At 51.1% G+C, this 22,337-nt stretch overlaps 1 protein-coding gene across 1 annotated transcript; it reads right to left on the bottom strand.

Annotated features, from left to right (window-relative positions):
• Window positions 1–12,213: 12,213 nt before the first annotated feature.
• LOC310711876 (uncharacterized protein) lies at window positions 12,214–20,523 on the bottom strand. The gene is made up of 13 exons (XM_083514300.1): window positions 20,287–20,523; window positions 20,039–20,175; window positions 19,734–19,853; window positions 19,486–19,600; window positions 18,979–19,107; window positions 18,647–18,811; window positions 18,196–18,354; window positions 14,291–14,395; window positions 14,084–14,189; window positions 13,763–13,825; window positions 13,334–13,516; window positions 13,076–13,244; window positions 12,214–12,382 (listed from the first exon to the last, which is right to left on the bottom strand). The coding sequence occupies exons 1-12, from the start codon at window positions 20,455–20,457 to the stop codon at window positions 13,231–13,233; spliced, it is 1,467 nt and encodes a 488-aa protein (XP_083370426.1). The 5' UTR covers window positions 20,458–20,523; the 3' UTR covers window positions 12,214–12,382; window positions 13,076–13,230.
• Between the last annotated feature and the right edge of the window lie 1,814 nt (window positions 20,524–22,337).

Here is a 22,337-nt window from a genome sequence, read left to right as displayed (position 1 = left end):
TTCCCCCACCTCCCCTTCTTGCATCCCAATTCCAATATTTAGCTCAGCAAGTTCTTTATCCCCAAATTATCCCTTATTAACATTTTACTTAATTCGTCATAATTAACCAATTTTAAACTTCTAAACCTCATTTTAATACTCAACATTTCCCTTTTTTAAGGTCGACCCAAGTTCCCTTTCACGAGATTCCCAATTATTAAAATAATTACAAAACAACCTACCAAATAAAGACATATAATTATACCCCTTTGGATTCCAAAACTTCCCCCCCCCCTTCCCCAGTTTCGATCCCCAGAAATTGTCCTTCAGTCAGTCAGTTCTCAGCCTGGATCTCTCACGTCCGAGGCTCTTAAATCTCTCTCAGTCCCTTTCAGCCGGTTTTGTTGACAGTCCTTTATGTTGAACATCAGATCTCGGAGCATCTTTGACCCAGTAGGGTCTATGTTTTTTCCAACCAGACCTCCATATTCAAAGAAAGAGACCAGATCTTGCTTCTTACTCTTTTTAAGTCCCAGTGTCCCAAATGTCCCAAACACTCCAGTTTTCACCTTGATCAAATTTGTAATCCATAGGTCTTCCGGACTCCCCACAGGGAAATGTCCCCAATCTTCATTATCCATTTCAAACCAAATTTTCATCATCCAAACCTTGCTTTCCTTGAATTCCAACTTAACAGGCCTCTGGTTGTCCTTTTTCACTTGCAGCGTTTCAGCTCCTCCTTCACATTCCTCCAAGGCGACACATGTATCTTCCTTTCCAGCTGCAGATTTTTCTTGAGTCAAGTCCTTAACTGCTTCAGCAGATTTGTTTATTTTAAAGTTCAAGGTTGTAAGATTTGTAGCCATAACATCACTGTGCTCTTGCAGCTTTCCCAGGAAATAAAACACTCTATCCAACTCTGCCTGTATTTTTCCATCTGCAGCCATTGTAATGTCTCAGAACCCCCTCTAGAGGGATTCTGGTTACTAAGTGTTCTTTCTCCAACAATCAGGTTATTTTGTTCTTATTTCCTCTCTATTTTCAAAAACTTAAAGTCCAATGTAGTGAAAATAACCGGCACAAGTAGCAAAAAACAGAATTTCCTGACTTTGACAGCTCATTTGACAGCTGTCAAACTCTGTAAATATCTTCTACAGGCTCTCTCTCGGATCGCTCCCGGATCGGGGGGGGGGGGTTATACTTCAACTCTAACGTTCAGTTCTAATCCTCCAGTAAGAAACTTATATATCCAGTAAGAAACTTATATATTATTCGTCTCGAAGAGAGAAAAACAGTCTCTCGACCTTAGTTATCTAATTCTTGCTTTAAATTGCCTGCAAGGGGGGGGGGGAGGCGGACTTCCTTTTGGCACCTCCCCCGGTCGTACCGAATTCAATTAAAAGAGATTTTTAATTCCAATTTCCGTATTACTCACGGGTTGTTACTTTTTGTAGTCCAAATGATCAAGTAAAGAAGTCAGCGCTCTCCAGCCATGGCTTGCGGCTTCACCCCATGGAAGAAGCGGTCTACTCACAGCACCACGCCACTCTCCGCCACCCGCTACGAAGCCTTTAAAAAGGCTTCTTTGCAGGTCGGAGGGAGCGCAAATGGTGGCCGCCGAGTCACCAAGTCCACAGGCATCCGCGCCTGTTGTTTCTGAGGGTCCCCGCGTCGCCACCGCAGCAGGACCCCTCTTCCTCCGAGCCGATTCCCTCCGGAGCTCGGAGGGAAATCGCCATTAGCTGATCGCGCTAACCCGGAAGTCCAAGATCGCACCGCTCTTGGGGACTTTTCCCCGGGGAGGGAGAAGGGACTGACTGGCCAAGTCAGTCCCTTCTCCCTCCTGCGGGCTTTTGGGGGAGAAGAGGGAATTCCCCCACCTCCCACAAAAGCCGTGCACTCTTTAAAGGGGCTCTGCGGCTTTTCGAGGAGGTGGGGGAATTCCCCCGCCTCCTAGAAAAGCCCGCAGGAGCAGCGCACCCTTTAAAGATCGCGCAGCTCTTGGGGGCTTTTCCCCGAAGAGGGAGAAGGGACTGACTGGCTGAGTCAGTCCCTTCTCCCTCCTGCGGGCTTTTGGGGGAGATGGGGGAATTCCCCCACAACCCGCAAAAGCCGTGCGCACTTTAAAGGCGCTCCGCGGCTTTTCTAGGAGGTGGGGGAATTCCCCCACCTCTTAGAAAAGCCCGCAGGAGCCGAGCACCCTTTAAAGAGCACGCCGCTCTTGAGGGCTTTTCCCCGAGGAGGGAGAAGGGACTGACTGGCCGAGTCACTCCCTTCTTCCTCCTGCAGGCTTTTGGAGGAGATGGGGGAATTCCCCCACCTCCCGCAAAAGTCCACAAAAGCCGCACGCTCTTTAAAGGGGCTCTGCAGCTTTTCATGGAGGTTGGGGAATTCCCCCACCTCATAGAAAAGCCCACAGGAGCCGCGCACCCTTTAAAGAGCAAGTGGCTCTTGGGGGCTCTTCCCCAAGGAGGGAGAAGGGACTGAGTGGCTGAGTCAGTCCCTTCTCCCTCCTGCGGGCTTTTGGGGGAGATGGGGGAATTCCCCCACCTCCCGCAAAAGCAGGCAAAAGTCGTGCGCTCTTTAAAGGAGCTCCACAGCTTTTCTAGGAGGTGGAGGAATTCCCCCGCCTCCTAGAAAAGCCCGCAGGAGCCGCGCACCCTTTAAAGAGCGTGCTGCTCTTGGGGGCTTTTCCCCGAGGAGGGAAAAGGGACTGACTGGCTGAGTCAGTCCCTTCTCCCTCCTGCGGGCTTTTGGGGGAGATGGGGGAATTCCCCCACCTCCCGCAAAAGCCCGCAAAAGCCGTGCGCTCTTTAAAGGGACTCCACAGCTTTTCTAGGAGGTGGGGGAATTCCCCCACCTCCCGCACAACCCGCAAAAGCCGTGTGCTCTTTAAAGGGGCTCCGTGGCTTCTGCTGGCTTTTCTACGAGGGGGGGATTCCCCCAACTCCTAGAAAAGCCTGCAGGAGCCCCGCCACCTTTAAAGAGCAAGCGGCTCTTGGGGGTTTTCCCCAAGGAGGAAGAAGGGACTGATTGGCCGAGTCAGTCCCTTCTCCCTCCTGCGGGCTTTTGCGGGAAATGGGGGAATTCCCCCACCTCCCGCACAACCCGCAAAAGCCGTGCGCTCTTTAAAGGGGCTCCGCGGCTTCTGCTGGCTTTTCTACGAGGGGGGGATTCCCCCAACTCCTAGAAAAGCCTGCAGGAGCCGCGCAACCTTTAAAGAGCAAGCAGCTCTTGGGGGCTATTCCCGAAGGAGGGAGAAGGGACTGACTGGCCTAGTCAGTCCCTTCTCCCTCCTGCAGGCTTTTAGGGGAGATGGGGGAATTCCCCCACCTCCCGTAGAAGCCCGCAAAAGCCGTGCGCTCTTTAAAGGGGCTCTGCGGCTTTTCTAGGAGGTGCGGGAATTCCCCTGCCTCCTAGAAAAGCCCACAGGAGCCGCGCACCCTTTAAAGAGCGGGCAGCTCCTGGGGGCTTTCCCCTGACTGACTGGCCTAGTCAGTCCCTTCTCCCTCCTCGGGGAAAAGCCCCCAACAGCGGCGTGCTCTTTAAAGGGTGTGCGGCTCCTGCGGGCTTTTCTAGGAGGTGGGGGAATTCCCACAACTCCTAGAAAAGCCACGGATCCCCTTTAAATAGTGCACGGCTTTTGCGGGCTTTTGCGGGAGGTGGGGGAATTCCCCCAAAACCCCACAGGAGGGAGAAGGGACTGACTAGGCCGGTAAGTCCCTTCTCCCTCCTTGGGGAAAAGCCTCCAAGAGCCGCTTGCTCTTTAAAGGGTGTGCGGCTCCTGCGGGCTTTTCTAGAAGGTGGGGGAATTCCCCCACCTCCTAGAAAAGCCGCAGAGCCCCTTTAAAGAGTGCACGGCTTTTGCGGGCTTTTGCGGGAATTCCCCCGCCTCCTAGAAAAGCCTGCAGGAACCGCGCACCCTTTAAAGAGGGTGCCGCTCTTGGGGGCTTTTCCCCGAGGAGGGAGAAGGGACTGACTGACCGAGTCAGTCCCTTCTCCCTCCTGTGGGCTCTTGGGGGAATTCCCCCACCCCACGCAAAAGCTCAAAAAAGCTGTGCGCTCTTTAAAGGGGTTCCGCAGCTATTCTAGGAGGTGGGGGAATTCTTTAAAGGGTGCTCGGCTCCTGCAGGCTTTTCTAGGAGGTGGGGGAATCCCCCCCGTAGAAAAGCCAGCAGAAGCCGCGGAGCCCCTTTAAAGAGCGCGCGGCTTTTGCCTGCTTTTGCGGGAGGTGGGGGAATTCCCCCATTTTCCCAAAAGCCCACAGGAGGGAGAAGGGACTGACTCGGCCATTCAGTCCCTTCTCCCTCCTCGGGGAAAAGCCCCCAAGAACCGCTTGCTCCTTAAAGGGTGCGCGGCTCCTGCAGGCTTTTCTAGGAGGTGGGGGAATCCCCCCCTCTCCCACAAAAGCCGCCTCCTAGAAAAGCCGGCAGGAGCCGCGCATCCTTTAAAGAGCAAGCGGCTCTTGGGGGCTTTTCCCCAAGGATGGAGAAGGGACTGACTGGCCTAGTCACTCCCTTCTCCCTCCTGTGGGCTTTTGGGGGAGATGGGGGAATTCCCCCACCTCCCGCAAAGGCAAGCAAAAGCCGTGCGTTCTTTAAAGGGGCTCCACGGTTTTTCTAAGAGGTGGGGGAATTCCCCCGCCTCCTAGAAAAGCCCGCAGGAGCCACGCACCCTTTAAAGAGTGCGCCACTCTTGGGGGCTTTTCCCCGAGGAGGGAGAAGGGACTGACTGGCCGAGTCAGTCCCTTCTCCCTCCTGCGGCCTTTTGCGGGATATTGGGGAATCCCCCCCTCCCGCAAAAGCCCGCAAAAGCCCGCAAAAGCTGTGCGCTTTTTAAAGGGGCTCCGCGGTTTTTCTAGGAGGTGGGTCAGTCGGGGAAAAGCCCCCAGGAGCGGCGCGCTCTTTAAAGGGTGCGCGGCTCCTGCGGGCTCTTCTAGGAGGCGGGGGAATTCCCACACCTCCTAGAAAAGCTGCGGAGCCCCTTTAAAGAGTGCACGGCTTTCGTGGGCTTTTGCGGGAGGTGGGGGAATTCCGCCATCTCCCCCAAAAGCCCACAGGAGGGAGAAGGGACTGACTCGGCCAGTCGGTCCCTTCTCCCTCTTCGGGGAAAAGCCCCCAAGAGCCGCTTGCTCTTTAAAGGGTGCGCGGCTCCTGCGGGCTTTTCTAGGAGGTGGGGGAATTCCCCCACCTCCTAGAAAAGCTGCGGAGGCCCTTTAAAGAGCGCACAGATTTTGCGGGCTTTTGTGGGAGGTGGGGGAATTCCCCCCTCTCCCCCAAAAGCCGCCTCCTAGAAAAGCCCGTAGGAGCCGCGCACCCTTTAAAGAGCAAGCGGCTCTTGGGGGCTTTTCCCCAAGGAGGGAGAAGGGACTGACTGGCCTAGTCAGTCCCTTCTCCCTCCTGCGGACTTTTGGGGGGAGATGGGGGAATATCCCCGCCTCCCGCAGAAGCAGGCAAAAGCCGTGCGCTCTTTAAAGGGGCTCCGCGGCTTCTGCTGGATTTTCTACGAGGGGGGGGATTCCCCCACCTCCTAGAAAAGCCCGCAGGAGCCGCGCACCCTTTAAAGAGCGCGACGCTCTTGGGGGCTTTTCCCCGAGGAGGGAGAAGGGACTCACTGGCCGAGTCAGTCCCTTCTCCCTCCTGCAGGCTTTTGCGATAGATGGGGGAATTTGCCCACCTTCCGCAAAAGCAGTGCGCTCTTTAAAGGGACTCTGCGGCTTCTGCTGGCTTTTCTACGGAGGGGGGGGATTCCCCTACCTCCTAGAAAAGCCCGCAGGAGCCGCTCACCCTTTAAAGAATTCCCCCACCTCCTAGAATAGCTGCGGAACCCCTTTAAAGAGCGCACAGCTTTTGTGGGCTTTTGCGTGGGGTGGGGGAATTCCCCCAAGAGCCCACAGGAGGGTGAAGGGACTGACTCGGTCAGTCAGTCCCTTCTCCCTCCTCGGGGAAAAGCCCCCAAGAGCGGCACGCTCTTTAAAGGGTGCGCGGTTCCTGCAGGCTTTTCTAGGAGGCGGGGGAATTCCCGCAAAAGCCCGCAAAAGCCGTGAACTCTTTAAAGGGGCTCTGCGGCTTTTCTAGGAGGTGGGGGAATTCCCCAATCTCCCCCCAAGGGTGCGCGGCTCCTGCAGGCTTTTCTAGGAGGCGGCTTTTGGGGGAGAGGGGGGAATTCCCCCACCTCCCACAAAAGCCCGCAAAATCCGTGCGCTCTTTAAAGGGCCTCCGCAGCTTTTCTAGGAGGTGGGGGAATTCCCCCACCTCCTAGAAAAGCCCGCAGGAGCCGCGCACCCTTTAAAGAGCAAGCGGCTCTTGGGGGCTTTTCCCCGAGGAGGGAGAAGGGACTGACTGGCCGAGTCAGTCCCTTCTCCCTCCTGTGGGCTTTTGCGGGAGATGGGGGAATTCCCCCACCTCCCGCAAAAGCAGGCAAAAGCCGCACACTCTTTAAAGGGGCTCCGCGGCTTCTGCTGGCTTTAAAGAGTGCGCCGCTCTTGGGGGCTTTTCCCCGAGGAGGGAGAAGGGACTGACTGGCCAAGACAGTCCCTTCTCCCTCCTGCGGGCTTTTGGGGGAAATGGGGGAATTCCCCCACCTAACACAAAAGCCCGCAAAAGCTGTGCCCTCTTTAAAGGGGCTCCGCGGCTTTTCTAGGAGGTGGGGGAATTCCCCCGCCTCCTAGAAAAGCCCGCAGGAGTCGCGCACCCTTTAAAGAGCGCGCCGCTCCTGGGGGCTTTTCCCCGAGGAGGGAGAAGGGACTGACTGGCCGAGTCAGTCCCTTCTCCCTCCTGTGGGCTTTTGGGGGAGATGGCGGAATTTCCCCACCTCCCGCAAAAGCCCACGAAAGCCGTGCACTCTTTAAAGGGGCTCCGCAGCTTTTCTAGGAGGTGTGGGAATTCCCCCGCCTCCTAGAAAAGCCCGCAGGAGCCGCGCACCCTTTAAAGAGCGCGCCGCTCCTGGGGGCTTTTCCCCGACTGACCCACCTCCTAGAAAAACCGCGGAGCCCCTTTAAAAAGCGCACAGCTTTTGCGGGCTTTTGCGGGAGGTGGGGGGGATTCCCCAATATCCCGCAAAAGGCCGCAGGAGGGAGAAGGGACTGACTCGGCCAGTCAGTCCCTTCTACCTCCTCGGGGAAAAGCCCCCAAGAGCGGCGCACTCTTTAAAGGGTGCGTGGCTCCTGCGGGCTTTTCTAGGAGGCGGGGGAATTCCCCCACCTCTTAGAAAAGCCGTGGAGCCCCTTTAAAGAACGCACGGCTTTTGCTTGCCTTTGCGGGAGGTGGGGGAATTCCCCCATCTCCCCCAAAAGCCCACAGGAGGGAGAAGGGAGTGACTAGGCCAGTCAGTCCCTTCTCCATCCTTGGGGAAAAGCCCCCAAGAGCCGCTTGCTCTTTAAAGGATGCGCGGCTCCTGCCGGCTTTTCTAGGAGGCGGCTTTTGTGGGAGAGGGGGGGATTCCCCCACCTCCTAGAAAAGCCTGCAGGAGCCGCGCACCCTTTAAGGAGCAAGCGGTTCTTGGGGGCTTTTCCCCGAGGAGGGAGAAGGGACTGAATGGCCGAGTCAGTCCCTTCTCCCTCCTGTGGGCTTTTGGGAAAATGGGGGAATTCCCCCACCTCCCGCAAAAGCAGGCAAAAGCCGCGCGCTCTTTAAAGGGGCTCCGCGGCTTCTGCTGGCTTTTCTACGGGGGGGATTCCCCCACCTCCTAGAAAAGCCTGCAGGAGCCGAGCACCCTTTAAAGAGCAAGCGGCTCTTGGGGGCTTTTCCCGAAGGAGGGAGAAGGGACTGACTGGCCTAGTCAGTCCCTTCTTCCTCCTGCAGCCTTTTGGGGGAGATGGGGAATTCCCCCGCCTCCCGCAAAAGCAGGCAAAAGCCGTGCACTCTTTAAAAGGGTTCCGCGGCTTTTCTAGGAGGTGGGGGAATTCCCCCACCTCCTAGAGAAGCCTGCTGGAGCCGTGCACCCTTTAAAGAGCGCGCTGCTCTTGGGGGCTTTTGCCCGAGGAGGGAGAAGGGACAGACTGGCCTAGTTAGTCCCTTCTCCCTCCTTCGGGCTTTTGGGGGAGATGGGGGAATTCCCCCGCCTCCCACAAAAGCCCGCAAAAGCCGCGCGCTCTTTAAAGGGGCTCCGCGTCTTCTGCAGGCTTTTCTAGGGGGGGATTCCCCCGCTTCCTAGAAAAGCCCACAGGAGCCGCGCACCCTTTAAAGAGCAAGCGGCTCTTGGGGGCTTTTCCCCAAGGAGGGAGAAGGGACTGACTGGCCTAGTCAGTCCCTTCTCCCTCCTGCGGGCTTTTGGGGGAGATGTGGGAATTCCCCCACCTCCCGCAAAAGCCGTGCGCTCTTTAAAGGGGCTCCTCGGCTTTTCTAGGAGGTGGGGGAATTCCTGGGGGAAAGAGACTGAGAACAGAAAGCATAATCAGGACAATGTGTCAGGACTTTTTGCTATATATAAAAGCTTCTCCCCCCAGGAGACGTCCTAATTTGGTCCTGCCCCACACCCATATGCCTGCTTTTGGATTAAACCTCACTCCACACTCTGTTTAAGTTCCAGGGGACTATTGGTCGATGAGATTCAAGCCAATGGTCGCAGCAATGGCAGATAACCAGTAACTTATGAGAGCAGTTATCGTGTGGTGCGGGGAGAGAGACAACTGGCCGTGAGACCCTACGGAAGATAATAGATCCAGGACTTGGAATGTTTACAAGGCGCCACCGTGTGAGAGCGGAGGGGACTACTTCGGAAGGAATCTTTGAGAAGAACAGAGAAAGCCAGCAGGGGGTTTCAGGGACTGCCAGGGGAGGGAGAGTTTTCAATATGAAAAAGGGGGTGGGAATGCCATCAGAAAGGAGGCCATCTAGACAAGAAGATGGGAAGGAGGGGAGGGAAATCAAGGACTATGACCGTTTAATGGTTGAGATAAGGAAGGAATTTAAGCATAATGAGCAATATATTGAAAGAAAACTACTGGAAGTACAAGATACGTTGGACAAAAGATTGGAGAGGGTGGTGGGAGAATTAACAGGAAAAGTTAAAGATCTATCGGTAAGAGCCAAGGTGCTTGAGGACTCAATGAAAAGGGTGCAGAAAGACACGAAGGATAGTAAGAGGGACTTGGACAGGATTAAAGTAGAAGTTAAGGAGATAGGTAAAGTACAGGAAGAATTGTTGGATAGTATGGCAATGACCCAGATGAGACAGAATCAAGCAAATTTGAAATTTAGAGGGATCCCAGAGGAGATAAATGAGAACATAAGATTTAAAATGGTGAAAGAGCTGGCAATCTGGTTAGATAGAAAGGAAGAAGAGATAAGCTACTCATTGGCAAATATCTTTCGGATAAAAACAAAATCAGCTAAAGCCAGGGGGAAAAGATTGCCAGAGATGTATTAGTTATGTTCAATTCGATGGATATGAGAAACGAAATACTGAAACAGACTTATAACAAAAGGTTATATATTGCAGGAAATCCAATTATCATATACAAAGAGATTTCTTCGAGATTTCTTCGAAGGAGGGATGCCTACAAAAAATTAACTAACCAACTGAAGAAAAATGGGATCCTATATAGATGGGAATTTCCGGAAGGAATTTCATTCTATTTTAAGGAAAAAAGATTCAAACTGTCCAACCCTTCAGAATTAGAAAAATTTGCAAGAAGATATGAGAAAGAACTTGGAAAGATGGGGGGGTGGAGGAGGGTGAACGATCGGGGAGTGGGGACGGAGGCGGAGAGAGTGGAGAAGGAGAGAGGGAGACAAATTCAGGAGAAGAGAGGGAAGGAGAAGAGATAGACGATAAAAAGCAGTAGATTTAATCTAGACTTGTTATTTTATTATTTGCATACAAGTGATGGCTCTAAAAGTTCTGACCTGGAACGTGAACGGACTCAACAATAAAAATAAAAGGAATCAGATTGCGCATATTCTACTAAAAAGGAACCTTGACTTAATCTGCCTACAAGAGACTCGCGTAATAAGAAAGCATAAGAAAATTCTAAGCAATAAGAGATTAGGATTGGATTTTGTGGCTTCAGATAGAGTTAAGAAACGAGGAGTGGTTCTATATATAAAGGAAAAACTTGATCCAAAATTACTGTATAAAGATGAACAAGGGAGAATGATTGTAGTGCAGATTATGTCTCAAGGAGTAAAGATTATTGTCGTCGGACTATACGCACCTAATGACAGAAAAGCAGTCTTTTTCTCTGAATTAGGTAATAAGTTAAGAGTGGATGGATCAAAAAATGATAGTGATGGGTGACTTTAATGGAGTGGTGTCACCGAACCTGGATAGATCAACAAGAAAACAAGAGATTAAGGAAGGCAAGTTACCGCGGACATTTTTTGATTTGGTTGATAATATAGGAATAATTGACGCGTGGAGATTCAAAAACCCTACTGTAAAACAATATACTTTCTTCTCAAATCGTAACCAGAGTTGGGGGAGAATAGATGGTATTTGGATCACTAAGGAATTGATACAGAATTTAATCAAATCTGAAATTCTCCCACAGACTATATCTGATCATAACCCAGTATATTTAGAGTTAAAGGGTAAAGAGACTAGAGTATTTAGATGGAGAATGAACGAATCTCTATTTAATGATCAAAAGATAGTGATTAAGGCAAAAGAAACAATTGAAGAGTACTTTAAGTGGAATTTAAATAAAGGGACAGCTTTAGCAACGGTTTGGGACGCAGGGAAAGCCGTCATGAAGGGCTTTCTAATTCAGAAAAACAGTCATCAAAGAAAAGAAAAAGAGAAAAAGAAGGAGGAGCTCTTGGTACAGTTAATGGAGAATGAAAGACAATTAACTACTAAGCAGGTGATGAGACTATAAAACAAAATATAAAGTTATTACAAGTCCAATTTTCTATGATAGTAAACCAGGAGATTGAGGGGAAAGTTAAAATGTTGAAACAGAAGAGTTTTGAATCTGCTAATAAAATAGGAAAATATTTGGCCTGGCAACTAAGAGAAAGGAAAAAACAAAATACGATATGTAGGATAAGGGATGGAGATAAGATAGTGGAAGACCCAAATGAAATAAAAAGGTTGTTTCAGAAATACTATAAGGATCTATATAAAAGAGATAAGGAGTCAGGCCATGATATAGAACGCTATCTGAAAGAACATCATTTACAACAGATATCAACCGAAGAAAAAGAATTATTAAATCAGCTGATTACGGAGGAGGAGGTAAGGAAGGCAATATCAAAGATGAAAATTGGCAAAGCGCCGGGGCCAGATGGTCTGTCAGCCAAATATTATAAAGTATTAAGTGATCAAATAAGCCCAACCCTATGTGAAGTGATGAACAATACTTTAAAAGAAGGGAAGAACCCGAACACCTGGAAGGAAGCCTACATTACACTAATTCCTAAAAAAGATGTGGATGCTTTAGAGGTGAAAAACTATAGGCCGATTTCGTTATTAAATAACGACTATAAATTGTTTGCGGATGTAATGGCAGAAAGATTTTAAAAAGTACTAAATAACAGAATCCATAAAGATCAAACGGGCTTCCTTCCAGGGAGACAACTGAAGGATAACGTAAGAAATGTGATAGATATCATTGAATATTTGGAAACCAGAATAGACAAACAAGCCGCTTTGATTTTCATTGACGCCGAAAAGGCCTTCGATAACGTTTCTTGGTGCTTCCTGATAGAAAATCTAAAAACGATGGGGCTGGGTGAAAGATTTAGAAAAGGTATAGAAGCTATCTATAATGAACAAAAAGCCTGTCCGCTGCTCCCAGAGCTGCGGGGGGGAAATCATATTTTTTTCCTTGATTTCCCCCCCTGGAAACTAGGTGCGAAAAATAGGGCGAAAAATACGGTAAGTTAAAGATTTATGCAGATGATATCCTATTATTATTTACAAACCCCTTAGAGGGTGTAAGAGAATTTATGATAATCCTGAAGAACTTTAAAGAAGAGTCGGGATTGGGAGTAAATTTGGAGAAGTCTGAAATCTTATTTGGGGATGTAAATAAAGAGGAGAAGAAGGAAATTACAAAAATGACAAAGATGGATATCAATAGGAAAAAAATTGAATACTTAGGGGTAAATATTATTTAAAATAGTGCTAGGATTCCAGATGTAAATTACAAAGAAGAGTGGAGAAAGATCGAGAAGGATATAAAATCATGGGAAAATAAGAATTTATCTATTCTAGGTAGGGTTAGAGTAGTTAATTTTTTTTTATTTTTTTATTTTTTTAATTTTTTTTATTTTTTTATTTTTTTTTAAATTCTTACTGTCATAATAACTGTTCTCCTTCTTATCTTCTTTTACGTATACAGGAGGTATTTCTTTGGAAAGACTATCCACGAGGAATTGTTGGTATCCTTGGTCTCCTTGAACCCCTGGAATTCCTTGATCATGATGAAGTTGATGTTAACCCTGATGTGCATCTTGACCTTGAGGAGACCAATGACCAAAGAAAATGTTTTTGTAAAGCATGCTAAGCGGATGTTTCAAATATATGGCAAAAATGTCACCCTTTATTATGAACACCCTAGAAAGGTAGCTGACATGTCCCTCATCCCAGGACTAATCAGGGACCCTGTGTTTGTCTTTTTTACCGTTATCATCTCCACTGGGGATGCCCACCAGGGTATTTGGGGCTCTAAGAGTCTGTGGTACTTATCCCAGACCTTGTATAATGAAATTCTGACTATATGATTTAAAAAGTCCTTATGCACTGCCACTTTGTTGTATGTTAGGTAGGCGTGCCATCCAAACCTCGTATTCCAACCTTCTAAATCTAATATATCAGCCTTCTTCAAGAAGGTGGGGTTGTTTTAAATGGTTGTTAAATGTGTTATGTTGATTTAGATTTTGTATTTGTGGGCTGGAGTGTTGTTTCAGGGCTCTTGTATTGTTTATTAGTGTGCATACATTGGTCTTGTGGCTATTTTTAGTATGTTTTTATTATTTTAATTTATATTATGTTCTGATATTTTTATTATGAATTTCGTGCAGTGATTATTCTTATTATGTATTTTGTGCTTCGTATACTTGGTGTTGTGAACCACCCTGAGATTCAAATCAATAAAATCAACAATCAAAAAAACATCAAAAAGAAACACAACAACAAAAAGGTTTCCTACCGCTGTGTACGGAGGGTCGTGAGGGCAGCACCACTCCTCTTGGTCCACCCTGATGGCGTTGATGTTCTTGGCGCTGGTCCAGACTGGATCCCGCGGAGAGCAGAAGATGGTATCTCTGCAGCACAACTCTGATGTTATGTTGCCTTAGCCTGGCGCTACTGCGGATGTTCTGTCAGGAGGAGAAAGGGGCTCGTTGAGAAACGTCACCTCCAAACAGCCTACCAGATGTCCCAATAGCCCACCAGATGCCTCACTCACCTGGCATGCAGCTCAGGAAGTCCTGTGGGTAAGGTTCCCTGTGAACACAGTGGAGCAGCCTCCTCAAAAAGCGCTGGACCCTGCCTTTCTTCTGATGTTTATAGGCCCGCTGCATGATGTTCAGGCAGCTCCTCCCTGTCTGCCTGAGCCCTTCTTCCTCGTGCTGCTGCATCTCTTCCAGCCCTGAGTGGCAAGGGAGAAAGGTTGAGCAAGGTGAAGAGGCACAGGAAAAGAGCCATCCATCAACAATATGAAAACAGCCGTCAGGTGTGTTTGTGTGTGAGAGAGAGCAGTGAAGTCACATTCCATTCCTCTTTGCATGTTCATCTTGTGGCACCTCAGTCTGAACATACATCTGAGAATTTGCCTTCCCCTGAAGACCTTTCTCAGCAGAAGCACCCCTCCCTGCCCTCCGTACGTCTCACTCACATGTTTCATAGGATGCCATGTCTTGATTGTGGATGAAACCGGCATCCCGGAAAGCCAGATGACCTAGAGAGAGGGGGGGGGGGGCAAGAAAAGGGACATCATCTCGGTGCAAAGCAAACAGAGACAGAGGCAGCTTGGCAGGAAGACAGGTATGCTCTGCTGCGTCTAGAGGCCTCCACCCTCACAGAGCACTCAGAGCAAGATCTGGGCACAGATGGAGGCCTACCTAGCAGGTGGCCTGGGGACATGTCCATCCTCCCTGCCATCATTACCAAGACATTTCTGTCCATCCCTACCAGGGAAGGACGTTGCTTGACTTACCCAGAAGCAGAGCTGCCACCCTGGAGAGTGCTGGCAGCCTGTTTGCAGACAGCTTCATACATGACAAGGCAACACTCCGAACGATGTCCTTGCTGAAGGTTTTGCTCTGTCGGCAAAGACAAAGGAGAAGTGGCACCAGAGAGGCTTGAGAGCACGGCAGAGGAACCTTGCACTCCCAAAGCTGCCAATGAAGCAGAGGGAACTTACCAGATGCTTGGCAGCCTGGTGGAGAGCAAAGTGGAGGCTAAATTTGTTGGGATGAGCCCACCACTTGACTTCTGGGGCTAGATGGGAAAGAGCCCTCCTTGCAGCCTGCAACACAAGAAGAGAAGAGGGTTACAAATTGCAGTACATAGTCTTGGAAGGCCCTGCTCTTGCCACTTACCATCTGGCCTGGGGCGGGGCCTGAAGCCTCATAAGGACTGCGTGCTGCTTGCTGCCTGCTGCCCAGGAGGACTCCCCTGAGTGAGTGCTTGAGGGCCCTGCTCTTGCCACTTACCATCTGGCCTGGTGCGGGGCCTGAAGTCTCATAAGGACTGCGTGCTGCTTGCTGCCCAGGAAGACTCTCCTGAGTGAGTGCCTGAGGGCCCTGCTCCTTCCTGCCACTTACCACCTGGCCCAGGGCGGGGCCTGACAGGCCTCACTAGGACAGTTGTTACTGCAGGAGGGGCACAGAGTGTTTTTAAAATGTTTTTTTAAAAAATTCTTTGGATTTTTTGTATGTGGGGGGTGGGGGTGGGATGAATGTTTGGTTGGGCTTGGGGAATTATTATTATTTTTATTTTGATGTTTTTGTAATTTTTACATTTTTGTTTGTATTGTTTTATTGGTTTTGTTTGTTTGTTTAAGGTGTTATTTTGTTCTTAAGGGGAGGGGTCAGGGCTGCCGGGGAGTGGGTCCCAGCCCACAAAATGGCTGGGACATGTTCCACAGGGGGGGATGCACTGGGACAACCGATCTCAGTGATCACGGGCAGAAGGAGGAGTTACGCTAAGACTAGACCATGTCATTACAGAGGGGGCAGGTTTAGTCGTTGTCTGAGGACTATTCCTGCCTCCGGGTCTGGTCCTGACCGGATGGATACTAGAATCAGCAAGGGATACCCACATGACCTGAAGGTGCTGCTGTGCAATGCCAGGTCAATGATTCATAAGACCACTGCCATCCATGACTTGATCATGGATGGAGGATTTGACCTGGCATGTGTAACAGAGACTTGGTTGGATGAAGCAGATGGGCCTGTCCTTGCCGCTACTTGTCCACCAGGTTTCTCTTACGCACAGCAACCCAGGTCATGTGGGCGGGGAGGGGGGGTTGCAGTGATTTTTAGGAAGTCATTAGTTTGCACCAGGCGTCCTATTGGGAAGACCCAGTTTTCCAAGTGCATGTTCTGGAAGTTGGGCAATAGGGGCAGTACAGGATTCCTTTTGGTGTACCGACCTCCCCACTGCACCAAGGATTCCCTGCCCGAGCTGCTTCAGGTCGTGGCGGATGTTCTCCTGGAGACACCTAGCTTGGTCGTCCTAGGGGATTTTAACATCCATGCCGACACGACCTTACAAGGAGCCGCTCGGGACTTCGTGGAAAGCATGGCATCCATGGGGCTGTCCCTGAATAAGTCTGGCCCAACCCATAGCCGCGGACATGCCTTGGACCTGGTGTTTACCTCTATGGATGTTGGTGATCTGACACTAAGTAAAAGCGAAACAAAAGAAGTGCCATGGTCAGACCACTTCCTGGTGCAACTGGACTTCTCTGCGACCCATCCCCTCTGCAGGGAGGTGGGACCAATTCGGATGGTCCGCCCCCGCCACTTAATGGATCCAAATGGTTTCCAGAGAGTGGTAGGGGATGCTTTATCCCATGTTGATGGCCTTTCAGCCGATTCCCTGGTGGCCCGCTGGAATGTGGAGTTAACCAGGGCTATTGACTGTTTGGCTCCGAAGCGCCCTCTCCGATTGCATGGAGCCCGGACAGCCCCGTGGTTTTCCACGGATCTGAGGGCAATGAAACAATCGTTGAGACGGCTAGAGCGCCGGTGGCGGATAACTCATTCCGAATCTGACCGGACACAGGTTAGAGCTCAACGTCGAGCCTACCAAGTGGCGATAGCGACGGCGAAGAAGAATTTCTTCACCGCCTCTATTGCATCTGCAGAAAACAGCAGCAGGAGACTTTTTCAGGTGGTTCACAATTTAGCGGAACCACCTGCAACACCGGGGCCCAGTACGGGCCACATGTTCTCCTGCAATGATTTTGCAAAGTTTTTTGCAGATAAAATCGCTCAGATTTGGGAAGAAGTAGACTCCACCGTGGGAGCAGGTCCGGGGCGGGAGAGTGCTAGAGTTCTGTCTAGTCAAGTTGAGTGGGATCAATTCCAATCTGTTACCTCTGAGGATGTGGACAGGCTGCTTGGACGAGTGAAGCCAACCACCTGTCGCCTGGATCCTTGCCCATCCTGGCTTATAAAAGCTAGGCGGGAAGGACTGGGCGATGGGCTTCGTGGGGTGGTGAATGCTTCCCTCCGTGAGGGAGCCTTCCCAGACCCGCTGAAAGAGGCGGTTATTAAACCACTTCTTAAAAAACCATCTTTAGATGCGGCCACGATGGCCAACTATCGCCCAGTCTCAAATCTTCCATTCCTGGGCAAGGTGATTGAGCGAGCGGTTGCCGAACAACTCCAGGCACGCCTGGAAGAAGCGGACCATTTGGATCCCTTCCAGTTGGGATTCAGGCCTCATCATGGAACTGAAACTGCCTTGGTCGCACTGGTTGATGATCTCCGGTGGGCTAGGGACAAAGGTGAGAGCTGTTTCCTAGTTCTGCTGGATCTCTCAGCGGCGTTTGATACCATCGACCATAGCATCCTTCTGGACCGTCTTGAGGGGCTGGGAGCTGGGGGCACTGTTATACAGTGGTTCCGCTCCTTCCTCCTGGGCCGTGTTCAGAAAGTGGTGGTGGGGGATGAGTGTTCAGACCCCTGGGCACTCACCTGTGGGGTGCCTCAGGGTTCTGTCCTCTCCCCCATGCTTTTCAACATTTACATGCAGCCGCTGGGAGTGATCATCAGGAGGTTTGGGCTGGGTGTTCATCAGTATGCAGATGACACCCAGCTCTACCTCTCCTTTAAATCAGAACCAGTGAAGGCAGTGAAGGTCCTGTGTGAGTGCCTGGAGGCGGTTGGAGGATAGATGGCGGCTAACTGATCGAGGTTGAATCCTGATAAGACAGAAGTACTGTTTTGGGGGGACAGGAGGTGGGCAGGTGTGGAGGATTCCCTGGTCCTGAATGGTGTAACTGTGCCCCTGAAGAACCAGGTGCGCAGCCTGGGAGTCATTTTGGACTCACAGCTGTCCATGGAGGCACAGGTCAAATCTGTGTCCAGGGCAGCTGTTTACCAGCTCCATCTGGTACGTAGGCTGAGACCCTATCTGCCTGCGGACTGTCTCGCCAGAGTGGTGCATGCTCTGGTTATCTCCCGCTTGGACTACTGCAATGCACTCTACGTGGGGCTACCTTTGAAGGTGACTCGGAAACTACAACTGATCCAGAATGCGGCATCTAGACTGGTGACTGGGGGCGGCCGCTGAGACCATATAACACCGGTCTTGAAAGACCTACATTGGCTCCCAGTACGTTTCCGAGCACAATTCAAAGTGTTGGTGCTGACCTTTAAAGCCCTAAATGGCCTCGGTCCAGTATACCTGAAGGAGCCTCTCCACCCCCATCATTCTGCCCGGACGCTGAGGTCCAGCGCCGAGGGCCTTCTGGCGGTTCCCTCATTGCGAGAAGCAATGCTACAGGGAACCAGGCAGAGGGCCTTCTCGGTAGTGGCGCCCGCCCTGTGGAACGCCCTTCCAGCAGATGTCAAAGCGATAAACAACTACCTGACATTCAGAAGACATCTTAAGGCAGCCCTGTTCAGGGAAGTTTTTAACGTGTGATATTTTACTGTATTTTTGGTTTTTATGGAAGCCGCCCAGAGTGGCTGAGGAGGCCCAGCCAGATGGGCGGGGTATAAATAATAAATTATTATTATTATTATTATTATTGGAAGCTCCTGAGAACAATCCCTCCCTCCTACTGCATAGGTCCATCTCTTTGGCCCTCACCTTGGCCACCTCATCCTCGGCTTCGAGGTGAATGAGGACGACAACCAGTTCGTTAATGGCTTCTTCTTCTGTTGATGTTTTGGGAAGCCTTTGGTCTCTCGCCCAGCCTCGAAGCAGCCCCAGATGTTGGATGGCTGATGCCTGGACGGAGTCTTCCTCCTGTAGGCAGAAAACATCAGAGACTGTGTTTCTCATCAGAGCAGTTTCCTTTCTCCTGCCCACTGGGGTATTTTGAGGCTGCTCAGCCCCCTATCCTCCTCCTGGGGGAGACTGGGGGCAGGGTGACTCTCCCCCTGTGTTTTCCAGGCAGGCTTCCAAGAGAAGGTGCTCCAGAAGAACAGCCTCCTGAAGCCAGAACATCTCCGCTGCATGCCAGTCTAAACCCCACCCTTCCTCTTCCAAAGCATTCCTTCTCCACCGTGTGTGATGTCATGTTTTTCCTCATACTCACATGGGCAGCCAGACCGCAGTAAGTTGCCGCCAGCATCTTCAGGTCTTCCTCTTTCAGGTCCCCGGAGAGGTAGGCTTGGTGTACCAACTCTATCAACTCTGGGAGGACATCGGCTTTTGCATAAGGGAGGGAATCCAGCAGCAAGTCCCGCAGAAGCGAAGGATCCTACACAAAACAGAGAATCTTTTCAAAGGTCTGAAATGCCTCACGCCTTTTAGCACAGGCTCTTCAGTATTGTGCCAGCAAAAGAGTGCTGGGCCATGATTAGAATCGAGATCTGTACCCCCCTCCCTCCCTCCCTCCCTCCCTCCCTCCCTCTGAGCATCACTTGCCATGTCAGAGTCCAGAAGCAGGGATATCCCTCTGATGCTGAGCTTCCGGACTTGCAGGTAGTCGTGTTCCAGCCAGTTGAAGAACTGCTCCAGTGTATCTTCACAGGGAAGCAGATGGCAGCTGAGCAGCTAAAGAGGCCCAAAGAGAAAGAAACTCTTCAGTGATGAGAGGCTGAGGCACATTCTCCTTTTACCCACCATTTGCAATTCTGCACTGAGCAAACCCACTGAAGTGAATGGACCAAAGTTTGTCATGTACATCAAATCCAATGGGTCTACTCTGAGGAGCACTAAAACAGGCAACAGTCCTTAGGCTCAAAGTAGCCTTGACATAACCCACAGAATTTGGAAGGTAAAGGCAATTGCAAGGTCCAAATTCTGATGAAGGCTGGTTGGGGAACCAAGGACACAAAAGGAGCTAAAGAACACAAAGTCCAACACTCGACCGAAACCAAGCCAGGGCCTCCTTGCTGCACACATTTCCTCCTGCACCTCAGTCCCCCTCACCTCGATGTAGATAGCTGCCGCAACTTGTGGCATTCCGGCAAATGCCTGGTCCTCGAGAGCAGCGATGATGCTTTCCACCATGGGAGGGATCCACCAGCTTCGCTTTCCGACAGTTCTGAAATGGAGAAGCAGATCTTGGTAAGGAAGGGAAAGACACTGCAGGAAGCAAACAGGGGCACAGTCTGATCCCGTGCCTTCAGCTCCGTTTGCCAGACCACTGGGGAAGGTCACCGTGTTCTTCCTCTTACCTCACCATGGCAGACAACCCCTGGCTGAAATTCTCCCGGCAGAAAAGTTGGTCGACGATGGCCGTCTCTACTTGCTCTCCAGTGGTGCCAAGAAGGAGGTGCAGAACTTCCTTAGCCCCTCTGGAACCAAAGCAAGGCCATGATCACCAGGAGGGTCATTGCCACACACTCAAATTCCTTCCCCATCCTTCCTCCCTAGCAGCCGCCTGAAGGAGAGCCTCCCTTGGAAAACCAAGCTGGACTGGAAACCCCCCGAGGTTGAAGGGGAAAGGACTTCATTGCTCCCTTTGCATCACACTACTCACACGAGGAATTCCTGTTCATAGTGGAAGTTGATAACCATCCCCAGGAGAGCGATCAGCAGCTGTGGGAAGTTCTGGCGCACAGCTGCCTTGTAGTCCTCCATCCTGAGGATGGCGTGCAACAGGCTGGTGAGATGTTGCTGGAAGAGAGAGGGGTGCAAGTCACTTTCTCTGCTTTTCTGCAGAATACGGGAACCCCTCGATATTACCCTGGGAAGAAGGAAGCCAGAAAGCAGGAGGTTGGTCCTTACCACTTGGGTGGCAGATTCCGCCAAGGGGCTTTGGTAAATCTGCTTGGCCATGAGATGGGTCAGTTGTTCTGGATTGGCCGATGCCAAAACCTCCTTCCAAATTCCCTCACAGTCTCTGTGAATGCAAAAACAAAAGCAATGGTCAGATTCAAGTCTTCTGCTTGCTGCCATGCTCCAGAGAGAGGAAATGGCAGCAAGGGCTTTCTGAGCAAGCCCTGCAGCTTGCCAACCTTCCCCTTAGCCCAGTACAACCTGGAGGGCTCCATACCTGAAGGGAAGCTGGGGGAGATATTGCACCACTTTCGCCAGATGCTGGTGTGACAGGATGGACAAAGCAAAGACGGCCATGTCTCTGCCTTGCACTGCAGGCCCCTGGCTGATCTTAAGGAAGGCCTCCAGCAGCACCTCCACCTGTCAGAGAAAAGGACAGGGTTGCTTGGAGAGTACAAGGAAGCGGGGCTGTCTGCAGGCGGATCCCTCCATCCCTCATTGAAAGAGGGACCCTTGACCTGTGCCACCACAGCCATCTTCCTTCCAAGGTACCACTCAGGGTCCTGGGGAGTATTGGACCCAGGCAGCTCCAGGGCACCAGTTCCCCTATCCATTGTGGCCCAAGAGAAGAAGCTTGCCAGTCTGCTCCCAGAAGGAGGAGGATTCCCCATCCCTGAATCCATGTTTCTCAGGACCCTTGGCTGAGGTTCTTGTCCTGACGTTGCCAGGCCCCTCTCAACTAACATGTGTCCTGGCCACCCAATGGCATGAGGTTGCCTCCCCTACACCAAAGCAGAGAATCTTATTCTCTCCTACCTTTGCAGATGCCTTACCTCCACTTTTGTGCCGCCAAACTGCTTGATGAATTCTTGCAGTAAGTGGGAGATAGCCAGTGAGTTGAAGCTGCTCTCGACAACCAGGTCTCTGGCCAGGAAGCACATGGCCTCCAAGAGCTGCTCCGCAGGGAGAAAGGCGCCAAAGACCTGAAGCGAGAGAGGAAGGTCAGAGATGCCCACAGGGCAGGGCTGGGGAGCAGAAAGCCCAGATGCTGCCTCTGCAGAACCCAGAACATGTGGCTTGAGAGACAGCGACTTACCCTGGCAAGAGAGCAACAATTATTCATGAACAGTTCAGGAACCGGTCCTCCGGTGGATTTGAGGACCTTCTCAGCTCCGGTGACAAGTATTTGGTTCCTAAACGTTCCTGCCAGTGTCTCTGCAAAGGAAAGCCAAAGGGTTAGTTTGGGTCTTGCTCACCCCCACCCCATGCTGGGATGCATTCTTCCAGTCTTACCTTCGTTGTGCCGCAGGATGGGCAGAAGATGGCAGAGGGCCTCTGCTGCCCTCTGCCTGCACTCCGGGTCTTCATCCAGTGCACAAAGGCAGGAAATCGCCACCAGTTGGCCAAGGGAGGGTGCAGGAAGTGCTTCCGATGGCTGAAAAGAAACCCAGAGAAGGGACTGATAAGAGAAGCAACCCATCACCATTTTCCCTATAGCATTTTTATTAAATCTTCCAAACATTCCAAAACATTTAGCATCCTCTACAGAAAAAAAAATGATTTCTTTTTGACTTCCCACCCCTCTTTTCCTAATGTTTGCTTTTCTTATTCTTTTCTCAGCCGTCTTACTCACTATGGCCCAGCTCTGTTCTCCAAATTGAGTATGTGCTGGGATGCCTGATTGTCCCTTGGGCACCTTGCAGGGTGGGCCTAGAAGCAGCAGCCTGAAGGCCTTGACAGCCCTGCATGGTTGCAATGCTTCCCTTCAGTAAAGCCACTTCCAAGCTGCAGAGGAGGTGGGGTTGCGGGCTTCATGCCCTCCCCCCACGTACTCGGGGGCTGGCTTGCAGCCCCTGCGAGAGCAGGGAATCCTCGGGCGCGTCATCTCCCTTGCCAGCCAATCGGCTGGCCTGGGAGGCATGGCCCGCGCTATTTAGGGCCGGTGCGCCTGAGATTTCCCTCTTTCTCCCAGTGCAACAGCTGCTCCGGTTCCCCCACCCTCCCACCCTTTAGATTTGGCTCTTTGACATTGCTATGGACCTCGGTTGGTCGCCGTCAAG

Source organism: Podarcis liolepis (assembly GCF_965112155.1).
Source record: "Podarcis liolepis genome assembly, chromosome: 7".
NCBI classification, from domain to species: domain Eukaryota; kingdom Metazoa; phylum Chordata; class Lepidosauria; order Squamata; family Lacertidae; genus Podarcis; species Podarcis liolepis.
This window is presented reverse-complemented; position numbering and strand designations above follow the sequence as displayed.